The 18,264-nt window shown below is 42.0% G+C and overlaps 1 protein-coding gene across 5 annotated transcripts in view; it reads left to right on the forward strand.

Moving 5' to 3' along the window:
- LOC137380215 (hyaluronidase-like) overlaps positions 1 to 18,264 on the forward strand; it is a 57,766-nt gene that overhangs the window by 29,707 nt on the left and 9,795 nt on the right. The window contains exon 3 of one of the 5 annotated variants that reach the window (XM_068052025.1): positions 992 to 5,027. The exons of 2 other annotated variants lie outside the window; for them this stretch is intronic. In XM_068052025.1, the coding sequence (XP_067908126.1) occupies positions 992 to 2,344 (1,353 nt within the window). In that variant the 3' untranslated portion in view covers positions 2,345 to 5,027. Of the gene's footprint in view, positions 1 to 991; positions 5,028 to 12,776; positions 12,854 to 13,322; positions 13,386 to 18,264 lie in introns of those variants that run through there. 2 more of the 5 variants (XM_068052023.1, XM_068052024.1) reach the window with 2 other exon arrangements.

Here is an 18,264-nt window from a genome sequence, read left to right on the forward strand (position 1 = left end):
TTTGTTTCTGTTCCACTCCTCATTTTTGTTTAGACCTTCCAGTCCTGGACTCATGGCTGCCCTTCCACTCAGTAGACCATCTCACCTGCTTGCCCATCTGGCTTTTTAAAATGTTCTACCTTTGGTTTTCATTCACTTCCATTTTTCTCCCCTTTGCCTTAGATTCAGCTCCAGCCTTCTTCATTTCATTAACATATTGCTGCCCATTTAGCCATTTCTTCACTGCTTTGCCCGTTACTTTAATTTACTGCTGTCCCATTCATTCATTTATATACTGCTGCCCATGCATCCATTAGTTTCTGTAATTTACCACTATGCCCTTTACTGAATTAATTAATTAATGATGCCCATGCTCTAGAATTGTATTGATTCTGTGGTTGCTGTATGAATTCAATGCTGCTTGCTTCGCTGTTTTGCAGTGTTTTTCAGTAACCTTTTGTTGTCAGTGAGCTGTGATGCATGTTTTTGTCATTTGTTTTCTTGTTGCGACTGTATAATGTCTTAAAAAATATTGTACCATATTCTGTTATGAACAGTTTATCCTGTTAATTTTTAATCACCTAGTACACTGGCCGCTCATGTTGACTGCTATTTTAGTGATTACAGTCACCACATTCTTTCAAAACATCAAAATAAAACTTAATACTGTACAGATCTTGACTCCCCATGCACAATGTCCCAGTGATTAACCAGTATGTTTTAGAAACAAACCTCCACGTGGTCAGTTGAAGAGGAAGACGGACACAATGTGACTTGCTGACTTTTCATAGACAGGAAATAGTATGTGAGGTCACAAGACTAGTTGGGGTGCGAGAGAAAAATTAAATATTTAAACAAAAGATTTATGCATCGGTTTTAAAGTGGTTGCAGAATGAGAAATCTGGTTTATGCATGTTTCAGTATAACCTGATCTCTTTTCCCAAGATGGACATTCTTTTTGTTAGCACATGGAAAGGCACTTAATTGAATTCTAACATTTTATTGCCGTTAGCGTGAGAAGATCATTACTGAGGAGTTGAGAGCTGTTCCTCTGCATCACTGTCCAGAGTTTGTGGAGGCCTGTGCGAACCTCATCAATGAAGAATGGAAGAGGAGCAAAGCATCTCGGATTCATTCACTCCAGAAATCCTCCAATTGTTTCCCAGTTTGTCTTGTGTTGATAAGGACTCTGAAGAATGTTGACAACCCTAGGAATGAAACCAAAAGCCAATTGGTGGGTCACAGCAGACTCTCCCATGTAGTTGGCAAACCCACTGGCTTGTTTGTGGAGACAGTTGTTATTGCTAAGGAGTTCCGGGGCAAGGGTTATGGTAGAAAACTAATGGAAGCCACAGAAGCCTATGCCAAGCTCCGTGGGTTCAAGATTCTGTATCTCACTACTCATGACAAACAACATTTCTATTCCCACTTGGGATACATATTATCTGAACCAGTGCAGAATGCAGGGTCAATGACCACATTCGTGCACATGGAATTCCTTGAAAGGCTGTCTGTGAGCTCTACTATGCAACCCTCATGTAATTCCAGTCACTTAGAATCATCAGGGACAGTTTTAGGTTGTTCAAGTGTTGTATGCTCAGATACTGCTCCTGACCCCACCTCTCCTAACTCCTCATCAGCTCACTTATGTTTACAGTCCCCACTCCCTACTCCTAATCCTCCACCTATTTCACCACCATTTAATTTTCATTCAAAATTACACCATCGTCAATCGCCACGAGTACCATCTTCAGACACATCAACTTCTTTACAAATATCTGCTCCACCGATCTCTGCATCTGCTCAGATATATAGATTGAATCCGCCTCCACCATCTCATCCCATCCCTTCTTCCCAGTCAAATGTTTCAATAACTTCTCCATCCACTTCTCTTGTTACATTGTCATCACAACCTGGACGGGATCAGCCTTCCGTATCTTGTTTTTCAACCACTCCACAGTTAAATGCATGTATTCCTATTCCACCCCCTCCCCCACCCCCACTACCAACCTCTCCCTTCTTGTTCTCTTCACAGTTACAGGGACATTCCCTTCCTTGCAACTCATCCTCTCTGTCACTTGTACGGCCTAGTTCTCAACCATCCCGGTTACATTCTCCTTTAGCTCTTCCCCTTCAGCTTTCCTCGTCCCCTGCAGACTCAATGACTATGCTGCCTGCACCACCACCCTGGTCTGATGCTTCTGAAACTTTATCACGGTTATCCCAATTTCCTTGTCATTCTGATGTACCAGGAGACAAGCATAAACTATTCAAGGAGGAAGGAGACGCGACAGAGAGCCAGTTGGAGACTCCCTACCGAGACGTCAAAGGCCTTCCTGTCTTCTGGATGAAGAAGGAAATCTAAATTAATAAAAAATTTGTTTCATTTGCATGGAAGAATCTGTTTGAAGACTGAGTCAGCCAGTGCCAAATGAATTGCAATGGGAAACAATCTAAAAGGACCACCTTAATAACTGGTCATTGGTGGTCTTAATACATAGGTGGGTGCCTAAATTGATAATTCAAACTGGAACTGTATTACTGTTGAACTGATGTCAGTTGGTTTTAAGAAAGGATGTAGAGAAATACCAGCCATCCGAATATGGGAGAGCTTGTATTAACTTAGGACATGTAGTGTTAGCGTGCAGAACTGGCATCCTTGCACGATTTAGCTAAAGAATAGAATTGCATGCCTTTATACCTGTGAAACTGGCTGTTAACTCCCTAGATGTTCAAGATATGTCAGCCAAGGTAACTTTTAAAGCAATAATGTACTTATTAACTTCACAGTTTTTAGAAAATTATGTTTCAGTTAAATATACAGAAGTATAAGGTTTCCATGATCGTTTTTAAGCATCCAGAGTGTTTTTCATTTTCTTTCCTTATTTTGTCCTGTGCCTTTAGGTTTACTGATCGTACAAATACCTTTTTGTCAGGCGTGCTCTTGAGCTAGCTGTTGTGAGTTACCTGATTGTAGTCACGGATGGATGCAGCTTCTTAAATTTAAGCAAAACTCCTGAAGTCTCCCTTAGCAACACAGGCAAGATTAGACTTGCTATGTGAGTTGTCATGGTTAGAGGGAATTCTAACACGACGTTAGAACACAAGACTGTCCTAAAAGGATTATGTTAAAATTAGAAAGGGAAAAATTACAGTGCTTTACACCAAACAATGGAGGTGGCACAGAAGGGGAGTTCTGCGGACAGTTCAGAGATGTGTAAGAACAGGACAGTAATAATTGGAATAAAGGTAATGTGGTCAAAGTGGGGAATGCTTTTTAGAATGAGTCCTGTTTCTTAGATCAGTAAGTTTCTAATTCAACAAAGAAATAAGCCTTTCTTATTTAGTTCCAGAAACTGATGTGCGGGAAATACATTTTGTGAAAGTAGGAGAACAAAGGAGAAATATTGATCGCAACATAGGTTCAATGTTTGAAAATGAATGAAGACTCAAAGATCAAGGTGCTGGACTGGATGAAAGCAAAGTTCAATGAGATAAGATATCATGTGCCAAATTAATTAGGCAGTTAAGTTAGCAAACAGGTCAATGGATTGGCAGTGGGAAATCTTCAAATACAAGATGTTTAGAGTGCAAAATAAATATATTCCAATTGGCAAAAAAAGAGTACAATCATGAATAGAACTCTGGATAAGTAGGTTAAAACTAACCTGAACCTTAAAAGGAAGGAACTTTATCAACCAGTAACTCTGATTCTCTCTCCACAGATGCTGCCTAAACTGTTGAGTACTTCAGGATATTCTGTAACGATATAAATTTGTTAGCCTAACATCAGTTGAGGGCAAACTCTTAGAATCCATTATCTAAGATAAAAGTAGTGACAGAAATGTATAGGTTTATGAAGAACAGTCAGCAAAAACTCGCTAAAGGCAAGTTGTTTTTGCTAAATTTATTAGAATATTTTTGGAGAACGGACAAATTTGATAAAGGAATAGAATGCAGTATATGGACTTTCAGACGATTTTTGAGAAGGTGTTTTATGAGAGTTATTATGAAATTACGAAGGATATGGAAAATTGGTTAATGGTCATGAAATGATTGTTGCTGATATTGGAAAAGGTTGGAGGGGGTCAGTGCTGGGTCCAGTTTTTTTCTTGTTACATAAAGATGCTTTGGACTTGGACCGATGGAGAACAATTTCTAAATTTGCTGACAACACTAAAGTTGACAAACACATTTTCAAGCTTCTGAGTATACTTTTCTTAAAAACTCCATTATATAAAAGAACATTAACCCCACAGATAATATATCTCACAGATTCACCAGGGTGATCCCAGCGATGGGAAACAAGGAGAATAGAGCATGCTAAGGGGAAATTTAATAGATATTTTTTGAGTAATGAGTAATTTTGATAAATAATAAGGAGAAACAGTTTCCTCTGACTAGGAAGAGAATGAAGAGATAGGCGAGGAAAATTTCTTCACTCAGTGGATTATTGGTGCATGGAATGCTTTGTCATGTAGAGTGGTTGAGGCAGAAATTACTGTATCTTTTAAGAAAATTGGATACATATTTGAAGTAAAGGAAGAAACAGGACAATGGGGAGAATGTGGCCAGTGAGCCCAGATTTAGATTGGTCTAGTAAAGCATGGCACTGACACAATAAGCCAAAGAGCTGTTTTGTATGCTGTAAACCTCTGTACTTGCATGGTTAATGTGTGTTCAACCACAAATGCTCTGAACTGACAAAGATTGTATTCTGTTATATTTTATTGATTCAGTTACATGAGATCTTGAGTATTTATTTGAACTCATCAGAATAAAACATTGTGTTCCTGTGATATGTTACTTTTCATTATTAACCAATCACTTGGATACTGAAGTGAATTACAAGATTAAAGAGTTAATGTTTTCATGTTTTTTGAGTCAACGACTGTTCCCCAATGACTGGCATGGGATTGCAAACTTGATATACGTCGGAAACCTACATTTTACCTTCGCCCTGGCATTGTGAAAGCCCAGAAGCAGTTGATCACCCCAACTGAAAAAATCGTTTTTATTTTGCTGTTTACTGTATTTATTAAATGTACTGATCAATATAGTGCCATGACTCAGTGTTTTGTCATCTATACAATACTGTTCAACAATATTGGGTTGTGAACTATTTTGCTAGATGGCACACATTCATCTGAATCAGTGAAAATAATTTGGATTTAATTTGATTCAACAAAAAATTAATAGAGAAGACGTAGGTTCATTTCAGCTCATTCCTTTCATTGTCCTTTTATTTACATTTTGTTGAATTACTGTGTTCCAAGATGAGGGATGTCTTCGCTGGAGATTGAAATGTCGTCTATTCTAGATAATTGGTGGTCATTATTGAAAGAATTGGATTATCCAGTAATCTGAGATAAGCAATATAAATGGCACAGCAAAGTGAGAATTAAGTGCTTAAAAATGATCAGGTAGTTCAAATTGAGCAACTTGAGTTAAGAGTATGTTAATTTTCCACTTTGTACCACTTATTAGTATTGAGCACTCCAGGGTAAGGGATAAAACAGGTTGGATCACAGTTTAAACTCCCTCCACAGTGCACCATTAATGTGTCTTAAACTTATTTAATGTGCCATTTCCATTTCCCACACCAGTTCTTGTGCCCTCTCTAAACCTGCTAATTTAATAATTTGTTTTATTCTTGAACTTGAGACTGCCTGTGACTAATTTCATGTAGGATCTGTACAACCTGAAAAAGAGCAGACTTTCGTCCTATTGATTCAAGCTGAATTGGATCTTTGGTTATAATGCTTAAAGAACAGTTTTTAAAAATCTGCCTGAGAAACTCCACCCTTGATTTTTTTTTAAATGGGGCTTATATGTCACCTGTAAGAGCACCCAATCAACTATGTACTCTTGAAACTTCCACATGCACATGAATAGGCCACCATCCAAATTGGGAAAAACCACTGGAACACTGTCCCTTTAAAGGTTTGGTACTGCACAGTGTTATGCACGTGCATCGTCTTCCTAAAGCTCCACTCTGCTTTAGGCCTACTTCTATTATGACAGCTCCTGTTATTTTACTCCTTTTGTTATCAAAAGAACAAATTTCCGCTAGAGTCAGAGTTGTGCAGCACTGAAGCAGGCCCTTCGGCCCATCATGTCCGTGCCAAGCACCTATCTATTCTAATCCCATTTTCCAGCACTTGGCCCATAGCCTTGTATGCTATGGCGTTTCAAGTGCTCATCTAAATACTTCTTAAATGTTGTGAGGGTACCTGCCTCTACCATCCCTTCAGGCAGTGTGTACCAGATTCCAACCACCCTCTGGGTGAAAAGGTTTTTCCTCAAATCCCCTCTAAACGTCCTGCCCCTTATCTTAAATCTATGCCCGCTGGTTATTGACACCTCCGTTAAGGAAAAAGTCTCTTCCTATCTATCTATGCCCCTCATAACTTTCTATACCCGCCCCCCCCCCCCCCCCCCCCCTCAGCCTTCTCTATTCTAAGGAAAACAACCCTAGCCTATCCAGTCTTTCTTCATAGCTGAAATGCTCCAGCCCAGGCAACATCCTGGTGAATCTGCTCTGCACCCTGTCCTGTGCAATCACATCCTTCCTATTGTGTGGTGACCAGAACTGTACACAGTACTCCTAACAGTGTGGCCTAACTAGCATTTTATACAGCTCCATCATAACCTCCCTGCTCTTATATTCTACACCTCGGCTAATAAAGGCAAGTATCCCATATGCCTTCCTAACCACCTTCTCTACCTGTACTGCTGCCTTCAGTAATCTACTGGTCCCTCTCACCCTCTGTACTTCCTAGGGTCCTACCATCCATTGTATATTCCCTTTCCTTGTTAGTCCTCCCAAAATGCATCATCTCTCACTTCTCAGGATTAAATTCCATCTGCCACTGTTCTGTCCATCTTACCAGCCCATCTATATCATCCTGTAATCTAAGGCTTTCCTCCTCACTATTTACGACACCACCAATTTTCGTGTCATCTGCGAACTTACTGATCATACCTCCTATATTCATGTCTAAATCATTAATGTACACTACAAACAGCAAGGGTCCCAGCACCGATTCCTGCAGTACACCACTGGTCACAGGCTTCCAATCGCAAAAACAACTCTCGACCATCACCCTCTGCCTCCTGCCACTAAGCCAATTTTGGATCCAATTTGCCAAATTGCCCTGGATCCCATAGGTTCTTACCTTCTTGACCAATCTCCCATGCGGGACCTTATCAAAAGCCTTACTGAAGTGCATGTAGACTACATCAACTGCTTTACCATCATCTACACATCTAGTCACCACCTTGAAAATTTCAATCGAGTTAGTTAGACACGATCTCTCCCTGACAAAGCCATGCTGACTATCCCTGATTAATCCCTGCCTCTCCAAGTGGAGATTAATCCTGTCCCTCAGAATTTTTTCCAATAGTTTCCCGAACTCTGATGTTAGATTCACTGGCCTCTAATTACCTGGTTTATCCCTGCTACCCTTCTTGAATAATGGTACCACATTTGCTATCCTGTAGTCCTCTGGCAACTCTCCTGTGGCCAGAGAGGATTTGAAAATTTGTGTCAGAGCCCCTGCAATCTCCTCCCTTGCCTCACATAGCAGCTTGGGATATATCTCATCTGGGCCTGGGGATTTATCCACTTTTAAGCCTGCTAAAACTGCTAATACCTCCTCCCTTTCAATGCTAATTTGATCAAGTATATCACAATCCCCCTCCCTGATCTCTACACCTACATTGTCCTTCTCCATCGTAAACACATTTGAACAGTAATCATTAAAAACCTCACTTACATCCTCCAGCTCCACACACACATTGCCACTTTGGTCCCTAATGGGCCCTACTCCTTCCCTGGTTATCCTCTTGCCCTTAATATACTTATAAGATGCCTTGGGATTTTCCTTTATCTTGTCCACCATTGTTTTTTCATGCCCCCTCTTCGCTCTCCTAATTACTTTTTTAAGTACCGCCCTACACTTTCAATACTCCTGTTGTGCCTCCGCTGTTTTCAGCGCTCTGAATCTGCCATAAGCCTCCTTTCTTTTCTTTATCCAATCCTCTATATCCTTGACATCCAGAGTTTCCTGGACTTGTTGGTCCTCACCTTTACGGGAACATGTTGGCCCTGAACTCTCACTATTTCCTTTTTGAATGACTCCCACAGGTCTGATATAGACTTTCCTATCATTAGCTGTTTCCAGTCCACATTGGCCAGATTCTGTTTTATCATATTGAATTTAGCCTTCCCCCAATTCAGTACCTTTATTTCCGGTCCATCTTTGTCCTTTTCCATAACTACCTTAAATCTTGCAGAGTTATGGTCGCTATCCCTGAAATGCTCCCCCTCTGACACTTCTACCACTTGTCTGGCTTCATTCCCTAAGATTAGGTCCAGTACCACCCCTTCTGTTGTTGGACTTTCTACGTGCTGACTCAAAAAGCTCTCCTGGATACACTTTAAGAATTCTGCCCCATTTAAGCCTTTTGCACTAAGACTATCCCAGTTAATATTGGGGAAGTTGAAATCCCCTACTATTATTACCCTATTATTTTTACACCTCTCTGAGATTTGCCTACATATCTGCTCCTCTATCTCTCCTCGACTGTTGGGAGGCCTGTAGTACACTCCCAGCAAAGTGATTGCCCCCTTTTTGTTTTTAAGTTCTATCCATATAGCCTCATTTGAGGAACCTTCTAAAATCATCCCTCCTTACTGTAGTAATTGACTCCTTGATCAATAGTGCAATGCCACCTCTTTTACACCCCCCCCCCCTCCCCCCGTCACACCTGAAGATTCTATACCCTGGAATACTGAGCTGCCAGTCCTGCCCTTCCCTCAACCATGTCACTGTGATAGCAATAATATCATATTCCCATGTGTTAAACAACGGCCTCAATTCATCTGCCTTACTTGTAAGACTCCTTGCGTTAAAATAAATGCAATCCAGCCTTGCATTATTCGTACAGTAGGCGGAAATTTGTTCTTTAACATTTTACTTTCATAAAATTCCAATGCACAAACTAAATCAGAATTTCAAACTGGCACGATGGAAATATATCTCAGGATTCGGACTCAGATATAACATTGAAACGCTGAAAATCACAAGTGTTGGTTATGCTGATACGACAACATCACACTTTTCAGTCCCATGGTGCTTTTGTTACTTCAATTATTTCTTCAAATACCATTTTTTTCACAACTTTGGAAAGAAACACAGGAATATTAATCTGCTGGTCAGACACCCTTTTGAGGAAGTTGCTGTTGCTGCTCAGACAACATTGGAAAAAAATCGATAGAATGTTCCCGCATGTGGTTCACTGGTCATTGCACTTGGGAGTACAAAATGTAATTTTACATTACTAATCAAATAATCATCTAGCAGTAGGTGATTATGGCGCAAGTTGCACCCAAAATTGTGCCTGTTTCGAAATGTGGTTTTATTGCTGCAAGTTTCCGTTGAAACTTACTTGCATATCACTGAACGCAAACTCTGACATGAACCAACACAATTGGGCAGTGATTTAAAACATTTTTTAACGTAAAACTTTGCTTTAGAAATGTTCTTTGACCTGTTTAAGATTGGTAACTCGGTAAAGTTTGATTAATACAGCTGAAAATGAGTTTATCACAAAAAATAAGCATTTTTCATCACTGTTAATCTACCACCTGTAAGAAACCCAATTTTAAATTATACCAACATATGAATTAGGACCTGGTGTAAGCCACTCGGCCCCGAGTCTGGTCTGCCATTCAATAAGATCATGGCTTATTTAATTGTAACCTCAACACCACATTCCCGCCTATGCCCAATAACCTTTCACCCCCTTGCTTATCAAAAATCTATCTATCTGTTTCTTTAAAATATTCAAAGACTCTGCTTCCATCGCCTTTTGAGGAAATTACTTTTAAAAAATATACAAATTATTTTCTAATTAGATTTGGGGTACAGTAGTCAATTAATAGTAAATTAAAAACCTTTTAAAACGCACTTGGTAGTGGTCTTGTGCCCAAACGATCCAGCTTAATTTTGGAATCCCCCAAACAAGTGCAATTAGTGGAAAGTCCTAGTCATGATTAATTCATCTAGGGTACTTTGCCAGTTTTGTGGATGAGAACTGCTTCAAGCACAATGATTTGAAAACAAGCGCAAAAGATTGTGGAAACCCGAAAGCACTGAACAAAATTTGCTTTTACAATTTTGCAATCTTTTGCGCCAGTTACACCAACATCAGGCAAATTGCACCAAGAAAACAAACACATTCGTTTGGAAATTCCAGGCATTTCTATGTCAAAATTCAGATGTGCATTAGGGAGGGAAATAGGATTGTACGTTAGAGCAAAAGTGTATGGTGTCCTCTTCCATCTAAAATTATTTTTATTTGCTGGCTTTTGTTCATGTTTACATAGAAAAGCAAAGAACGTGGAAAACTCTTTTGTCCTTTTTTGGATCATGTACCATTTTTTAGTCCAGTTTCTCCCCTTCTTTCCCAGAAGTGCTTACTGTTGCTTCAAAATGATGCCACAGCCATCAGCCAATTCCTGGTAGTTCGCTCAAACAGACATTTTCTGTCCGTGTCTAGGCAGTAAATGTCAGCAGGCCATTCAAGCATGGAGAGCATCACAGTCTACCTTTGTTCTGTCTTCATCAGATGACTATATACACTTTTCCGTGTATGTAGTAGTCTGATGAAGACAGAATGAAGGTAGACTGTGATGCTGTCCGTGCTTGAATGGCCTGCTGACATTTACTGCCTAGACACGGACAGAAAATGTCTGTTTGAGCAAACTACCAGGAATTGGTGCATAAAAAAGTTCTTCCTCACATCCCCCCTGGATTTCTTGCCCAAAAATGTTAATCTGTGTCCCCCAGTACTTGTACCATCAGCTAAGGGCGGCGCAGTGGTTAGCACCGCAGCCTCACAGTTCCAGCGACCTGGGTTCAATTCTGGGTACTGCCTGTGTGGAGTTTGCAAGTTCTCCCTGTGTCTGCGTGGGTTTCCTCCGGGTGCTCCGGTTTCCTCCCACATGCCAAAGACTTGCAGGTTGATAGGTAAATTGGCCATTAGCAATTGCCCCTAGTATAGGTAGGTGACAGGTGGGAATGTGGTAGGAATATGGAATTAGTGTAGGATTAGTATAAATGGGTGGTTGATGGTCGGCACAGACTCGGTGGGCTGAAGGGCCTGTTTCAGTGCTGTATCTCTAAACTAATGAGAACAGCTTTTCTTTGTCTGCTTTATCTAAACCATTCATAATCTTGAACACCTCTATCAAATTTCCTGTCAATCTCCTTAGCTCCAAGAAGAACAGTCCGAGCTTCTCCAACCTAACCTTGTAGTAAAGCCTGGCTCGGGTATGAAATTAAAACCCGACCCAGGCCCGACCCAACAACAGCCAAACCGAACCCGACCCGGGACCGGGCCCGAGTCCTTTAATTTTTTTAAATGCCCGACCCGACCGGAAAATAACAAACATATTTTTGTAACAGGAAAAGATCATAGACTAAAACAAAACCAATATGAAACAAAACAGCACAATCCAGCCCGATCCAACCCGAGCCTGAATGCTGAACGCTGAATACAGACCCGCCCCAACCCGAACCCGACACATGTAGTCGGGTTTGGTCGGGTTCGGGTTGGGTAACCAGGCTTTACCTTGCAGCGAAAATCCCTCATCCCTGGAGCCATTCTGGCAAATCTCCTCTGCACCCTCTAAAGGACCTTCACATTCTCCCTAAGGTATGGTGACCACAACTGGACGCAAAACTGTAGTTGTGGCTTAACAAGAGCTTTATAAAGTTTCAGCAAAACATCCCTGCTTTTGTACTCAGCACCTGTCTATATGAAGCCCAAGATCCCATATGCGTTACTAAGGTCTCCCTCACTATGTCCTGCCACCTTCAAGGGACTGTGTACATGGACCCCAAGATCCCTCTGTCCCTGCACACTCTTTAGAACTGTACCATTAAGTCTATATTGCCTCTTCCTATCTCTTCTGCCAAAACACCTCACACTTCTCTGTATTAAACTCCATCTGCCACTTGTCTGCCCATGCTGCTAGCCTATCCATGTCCTGTTGCAATTGACTGGTATCATCCTCACTGTTTGCCTCACCTCCAAGTTTGGCATCATCGGCAAATTTTGAAATTTTACTCTGTACTCCAATATCCAAGTTATTTATATCGATCAAAAAAGCAGGGGCCCTAGCACGACCCTTGGGGAACACCACTGTCTATCACCCCCCATTCTAAAAACTAACCATTTACCATGACTGGCTGTTTTCTGTCTTTAAACCATTTTTTTTTATCCGAGCTGACACTGACCCTTCTATTCCATGAGCCTCAATTTTGTTAACCAGCTTTTTATGTGTAAGCCGTTTTATTTTTGAGTGGTCTTCATCAGCCCCAGCACACTAGATAGCTGTTGTTTACAAGTGTTGTTAGCCTCCATTAGCATTGTTAGACCAACTTCTTACACCTTTTAACATAGTAAGACATCTCAAGGCACTTGACAGGACAAGCGGAAAAAATCCACACCAAGACAAAGGAGGAAATATGAGGGCTGATGACTGAAAGCTTGGTCAAAGAGGTAAATTTTAAGGACTGTCTTATTAAAGGAGAAGATCTATCAGCTCAGGAAACAATTCTCTAAACATAATTGTGATCCTGTTCTGTTAAATTGTGTAGAACATCAAAGCCACTTTGACTTTCAACAGTTCTGCAGAATACCAACGGCTGCAGGATTTACTTCCATAAAGTGACTTCACTTTATTGGCTGCAAAGTGCTTTCAGACATCCTCAGGATGTGATGAGGCAATATATAAATGCAAGTTTATTTATTTCTTCAATCTTTCTGCCATCGTGACACAGACGTACGAGCTTGGGTAGTGGTGAGTAAGCTAGCTATCTCGCACACATTGGTTGCCTGTGAAATCTTTTTAACACTGAGTCTTTAAACAAAATGAATATGACATTTTATAGAATCTGATCTGCATTTCCCTGAGTTTTAAGAATAGAGCAACTCTTCTGTGAGGTTTACTATAGTGTGATTATTTTTAAGTTCTTATGTGATCAGAGTACTGAAAATGTACACAGTCAATGAAAGAACAGTCATTTGTCTTCTCTACAAGAAGAATTCGGAACTATATTTAGTAAGAGTATCATTAATGATGGTGTAAAGACAAGCTAGAGAAAACTGACACTTAAAATATGTCTTCAGAAAATTAACCAATTATGGATAACGCCATTCGAACAAATTATTTTTGCTGTAAATGATAGAGAAATATGGGTTATATCATAATGAAGGTGTGGGATATATGTAGAAAATGAGGATGGACTAAATAATATGGTTATTATCCAGAAATCTATGCTGTATGATGGATGGAGTCAGTGTGCAAATGCTACACCACAGTAAAAACATGGGTAAGAGTACTTGTAATTATGAAAGGTTATATGTAGAAGCTATAGTCATACATATACTGAATTTGAGGACTGTGTAAGCTGTCTTATCAACTATCAGCATGTAATGATGTTCAAAATTGCTGTAAAGTTGTGCACGAGTACAGTAGAGCTCTTGATACATTTTTGCTACTTGCCTGTTTTAAACATTTTTTTCAGCCATAGAGTTATACAGCACAGACCCTTCGGCCCATCGTGTCCGTGCCGGCCATCAAGCACCTAACTATTCTAGTCCCATTTTCCAGCACTTGGCCCGTAGCCTTGTAAGCTATGGTGTTTCAAGTGCTCATCTAAATACTTCTTAAATGTTGTGAGGGTTCCTGCCTCTACCAACACTTCAGGCAGTGTATTCCAGATTCCAACCATCCTCTGGGTGAAAAGGTTTTTCCTCAAATCCCCTCTAAACCTCCTGTCCTTGCCTTAAATCTATGTCCCCTGGTTATTGACCGCTCTGCTAAGGGAAAAAGTCTCTTTCTATCTAACCTATCAATGTCCCTCATAATTTTGTACACCTCAATCATGTCCCCCCTCAGCCTTCTCTGCTGTAAGGAAAACAACCCCAGCCTTTTCAGTCTCTCTTCATAGCTGAAATACTGCAGTCCAGGCAACATCCTGGTGAATCTCCTCTGCACCCTCTCCAGTGCAATCACATCCTTCCTATAGTGTGGTGCCCAGAACGGTACACAGTACTCCAGCTGTGGCCTAACTAGCGTTTTATACAGCTCCATCATAATCTCCCTGCTCTTATATTCTATGCCTCGGCTAATAAAGGCAAGTATCCCATATGCCTTCCTAATCCCTTATCTACCTGTACTGCTGCCTTCAGTGATCTATGGACAAGTACACCAAGGTCCCTCTGACCTTCTGTACTTCCTAGGGTCCTGCCATTCATTGTATATTCCCTTGCCTTGTTAGTCCTCCCAAAATGCATCACCTCACACTTCTCAGGATTAAATTCCATTTGCCACAGCTCCGCCCATCTTATCAGCCCATCTATATAGTCCACTATTTACGACACCACCAATTTACGTGTCATCTGCAAACTTACTTATCATACATCCTATATTCACGTCTAAATCATTACTGTACACTACAAACAGCAAGGGTCCCAGCACCGATCCACTCGCAAAAACAACCCTCCACCATTACCCTTTGTTTCCTGCCACCAAGCCAATTTTGGATCCAATTTGCCAAATTTCCCTGGATCCCATGGGCTCTTGTCTTCTTAACCAAGCTCCCATGCGGGATCTTATCAAAATCCTTACTGAAGATCATGTAGACTACATCAACTGCTTTACTCTCATCTACACATCTACTCACCTCCTCGAAAAATTCAATCAATTTAGTTAGATACGAATAATAGAAAAATAATTTCACAAGTTATTTCGACATTTATTGCTGTTGAAATTAAATTGTCAATAAAGTCATAGAGTCGTACAGCATACAAACAGGCCCTTCGGCCCACTGCGTCCATGCCAACCATAATGGCTACCTATACTAATCCTACCTGCCTGCCTTAATTCTATATCCCTCTATGCCTTGCTCATTCAAGCATCTGTCCAGATGCCTCTTAAATGTCGCTACTTTTCCTGCCTCCACCACCTCCTCTGGCAGCTCATTCCAGATACCCACTATTCTTTGTGTGAAAAATATACCCCTTTGATCCCCTTTAAACCTCCTCCCTCTCACCTTAAATCTATGCCCTCTAGTTTTAGTCACCCCTACCATGGGAAGCAGACTCTGGCTATCTACCCTATCTATGCCTCTCATAATTTTATATACCTCTATCATGTCCCCTCTTAGCCGCCTTCGCTCCAGGGAAAACTGAGCCAGCCTATCCAATCTCTCTTTATAATTCAAGCCCTCCAAACCAGGCAACATCCTTGTGAATCTTTTCTGCACCCTCTCTAGCTTACTCACATCTTTCCTGTAGTGCGGCGACCAGAACTGCACACAGTACTCCAAGTGCAGCCTAACCAACGTTATGTACAACTGTAACATGACGTCCCAACTCTTGTACTCAATGCCTCGGCTGTTGAAGGCAAGCATGCCATACGCCTTCTTCACCACCCTGTCTACCTGTGTTGCCACTTTCAGGGAACTATGTACTTGCACCCCAAAGTCTCTCTGCTCAGCAACACTCCCCAGGGCCCTGCCAGTCACTGTATATGCCTTGCCCTGGTTTAACTTCCCAAAATGCATCACTTCGCACTTTTTTTTTATTTCCAAAATATACTTTCTTCATAAAAATCTGAAAAATACATTTCGAAACAGTTTCAAACAGCACCAAAAAATACAAACATTGCAAGGGAGATCAGTTTCCTTCATTACAATCATTAGTTGCCTCACAACCCTTCCATTTCACATTTGTCATGCCATATACATTTTTACATTTTACAGCACACAAAATTTTCCCAATACAGTTCGAGGGGTTTCCCATGGATCCAGCCCCTCAGTTCAGCTTGGTGGGGGGACCTTACACTGTGGTCTTTCCCCATTGAGCCTTTGCTGCGGCTGCCCCAAGCTTTAGTGCGCCCCTCAGCACGTAGTCCTGGACCTTGGAATGTGCCAGTCTGCAACATTCGGTGGTGGACAACTCTTTGCGCTGGAAGACCAGCAAGTTTCGGGCAGACCAAAGGGCGTCTTTCACCGAATTGATAGTCCTCCAGCAGCAGTTGATGTTTGTCTCGGTGTGCGTCCCTGGGAACAGCCCGTAGAGCACAGACTCCTGTGTTACCGAGCTGCTTGGGATGAACCTCGACAAAAACCACTGCATCTCTTTCCACACCTGCTTTGCAAAGACACATTCCAGGAGGAGGTGGGCGACCGTCTCTTCCCCACCACAGCCACCGCGGGGGCATTGTGCAGAGGGGGCGAGACTTCAGGCGTGCATGAAGGATCTGATGGGGAGGGCCCTTCTTTCCCACCACTGATGTAAGGCTCACAGGCCTGTAGTTCCCTGGCTTATCCCTGCTGCCCTTCTTAAATAAAGGCACAACATTAGCTATCCTCCAGGCTTCCGGTACCTCACCCGTGGCTATCGATAATACAAAAGTCTCTGCCTGGGCCCCAGCAATCACCTCCCTTGCTTCTCATAGCATCCTAGGATACATCTGGTCAGGCCCTGGGGATTTATCCACCTTAATGCACTTCAAAACATCCAACACCTCCTCCTTTGTAATGTTGATATGCTCCGGGATATCACTGTTCCCTCCCTTGAACTCACTACCTTCCATGACCTTCTCCACGGTAAATACAGACGAGAAGTATTCATTTAAGACCTCGCCCATTTCCCGTGGCTCCACACATAGATTACCACACTGATCCTTAAGGGACCTACTCTCTTCCTAGCTACCCTTTTACCCTTAATATACTTATCGAATCTTTTAGGATTCTCCTTATCTGCCAGGGAAATCTCATGGCCACTTTTCGCCCTCCTAATTTCGTTCTTAAGTGTACTCCTACATCCCCTATACTCCTCGAGGGACTCGCTTGATCCCAACTGCCTATACCTGACATATGCCTCCTTCTTTGTCCTGACCAGACCCTCAATATCCCTCGTCAACCAAGGTTCCCTAAACTTGCCAGCCTTGCCCTTCCATCTAACAGGAACATGCCGGCCCTGAACTCTTCCTATCTCACTTTTAAAAGCCTCCCCCTTGCCAGACATCCCTTTACCTGTAAACAGCCTCTCCCATTCAACTTTTGAGAGTTCCTGTCTGATGCCATCGAAATTAGCCTTCCCCCAATTTAGGACTTCAACTTGAGCACCAGCCCTATCCTTTTCCATAACTATCTTGAAGCTAATAGACTTATGGTCACTGGTCCCAAAGTGCTCCCCCACTGACACATCAACCACTTGCCCAGCCTCATTTCCTAAGAGGAGGTCAAGTGTAACCCCTTCTCTAGTAGGGCCATCCACATACTGTTTCAGAAAACTATCCTGAACACATAACAAATTCTTCCCCATCTGATCCCTTAGCACTAAGGCAGTCCCAGTCAATATTAGGGAAGTTAAAATCACCTACTATTACAACCCTATAATTCCTACACCTATCTGGTGATTTCACTACATATATGCTCCTCCAATTCCGTCTGACTATTGGGGGGCCTATAGTATAACCCCATCAAAGTGATCACCCCTTTCTTATTTCTACGTTCTACCCATATGGCCTCGCTGGATTCCCCCCGGGATATCCTCTCTAAGTACTGCCGTGATGTCCTCCCTAATCAATAGTGCAACTCCCCCTCCTCTCTTATTTCTACCTCTGTCACGCCGGATGCATCGGCACCCCGGAACATTGAGCTGCCAGTCCTGCCCATCCCTCAACCACGGTTCCATCATAGCTATAATACCACAATCACATATACCGATCCATGCTCTGAGTTCATCTGCCTTACCTGGAAGGCTTCTTGCATTGAAGTAATGCAATTTAGCCTACCAGACCTTCCACGCTCCCTGTCCTGCCCCTGCCCGACCTGCCTACTGGACTTGCTTGCTTTAACCTCTACATTTGCCTCAACTATCTCATCGGAGAGACTACTACTTTGGATCCCATCCCCCGCCAGACTAGTTTAAACCCTCCCGAATAGTACTAGCAAACCTCCCCGCAAGGATATTCGTCCCCTTCCAGTTCAGATGCAACCCCTCCCTTTTGTACAGGTCACCTCTGCACCAGAAGAGATCCCAATGATCCAAGTAGCTGAAGTCCTCCCGCCTACACCAGCTCTTCAGCCACGCAATCATTTGCCTTATCCTCCTATTCCTACCCTCACTAGCACGTGGCACAGGGAGTAATCCTGAGATTACAACCCTAGAGGTCCTGCTTTTTAACCTTCTGCC

Source organism: Heterodontus francisci, chromosome 19 (assembly GCF_036365525.1).
Source record: "Heterodontus francisci isolate sHetFra1 chromosome 19, sHetFra1.hap1, whole genome shotgun sequence".
NCBI lineage: Eukaryota > Metazoa > Chordata > Chondrichthyes > Heterodontiformes > Heterodontidae > Heterodontus > Heterodontus francisci.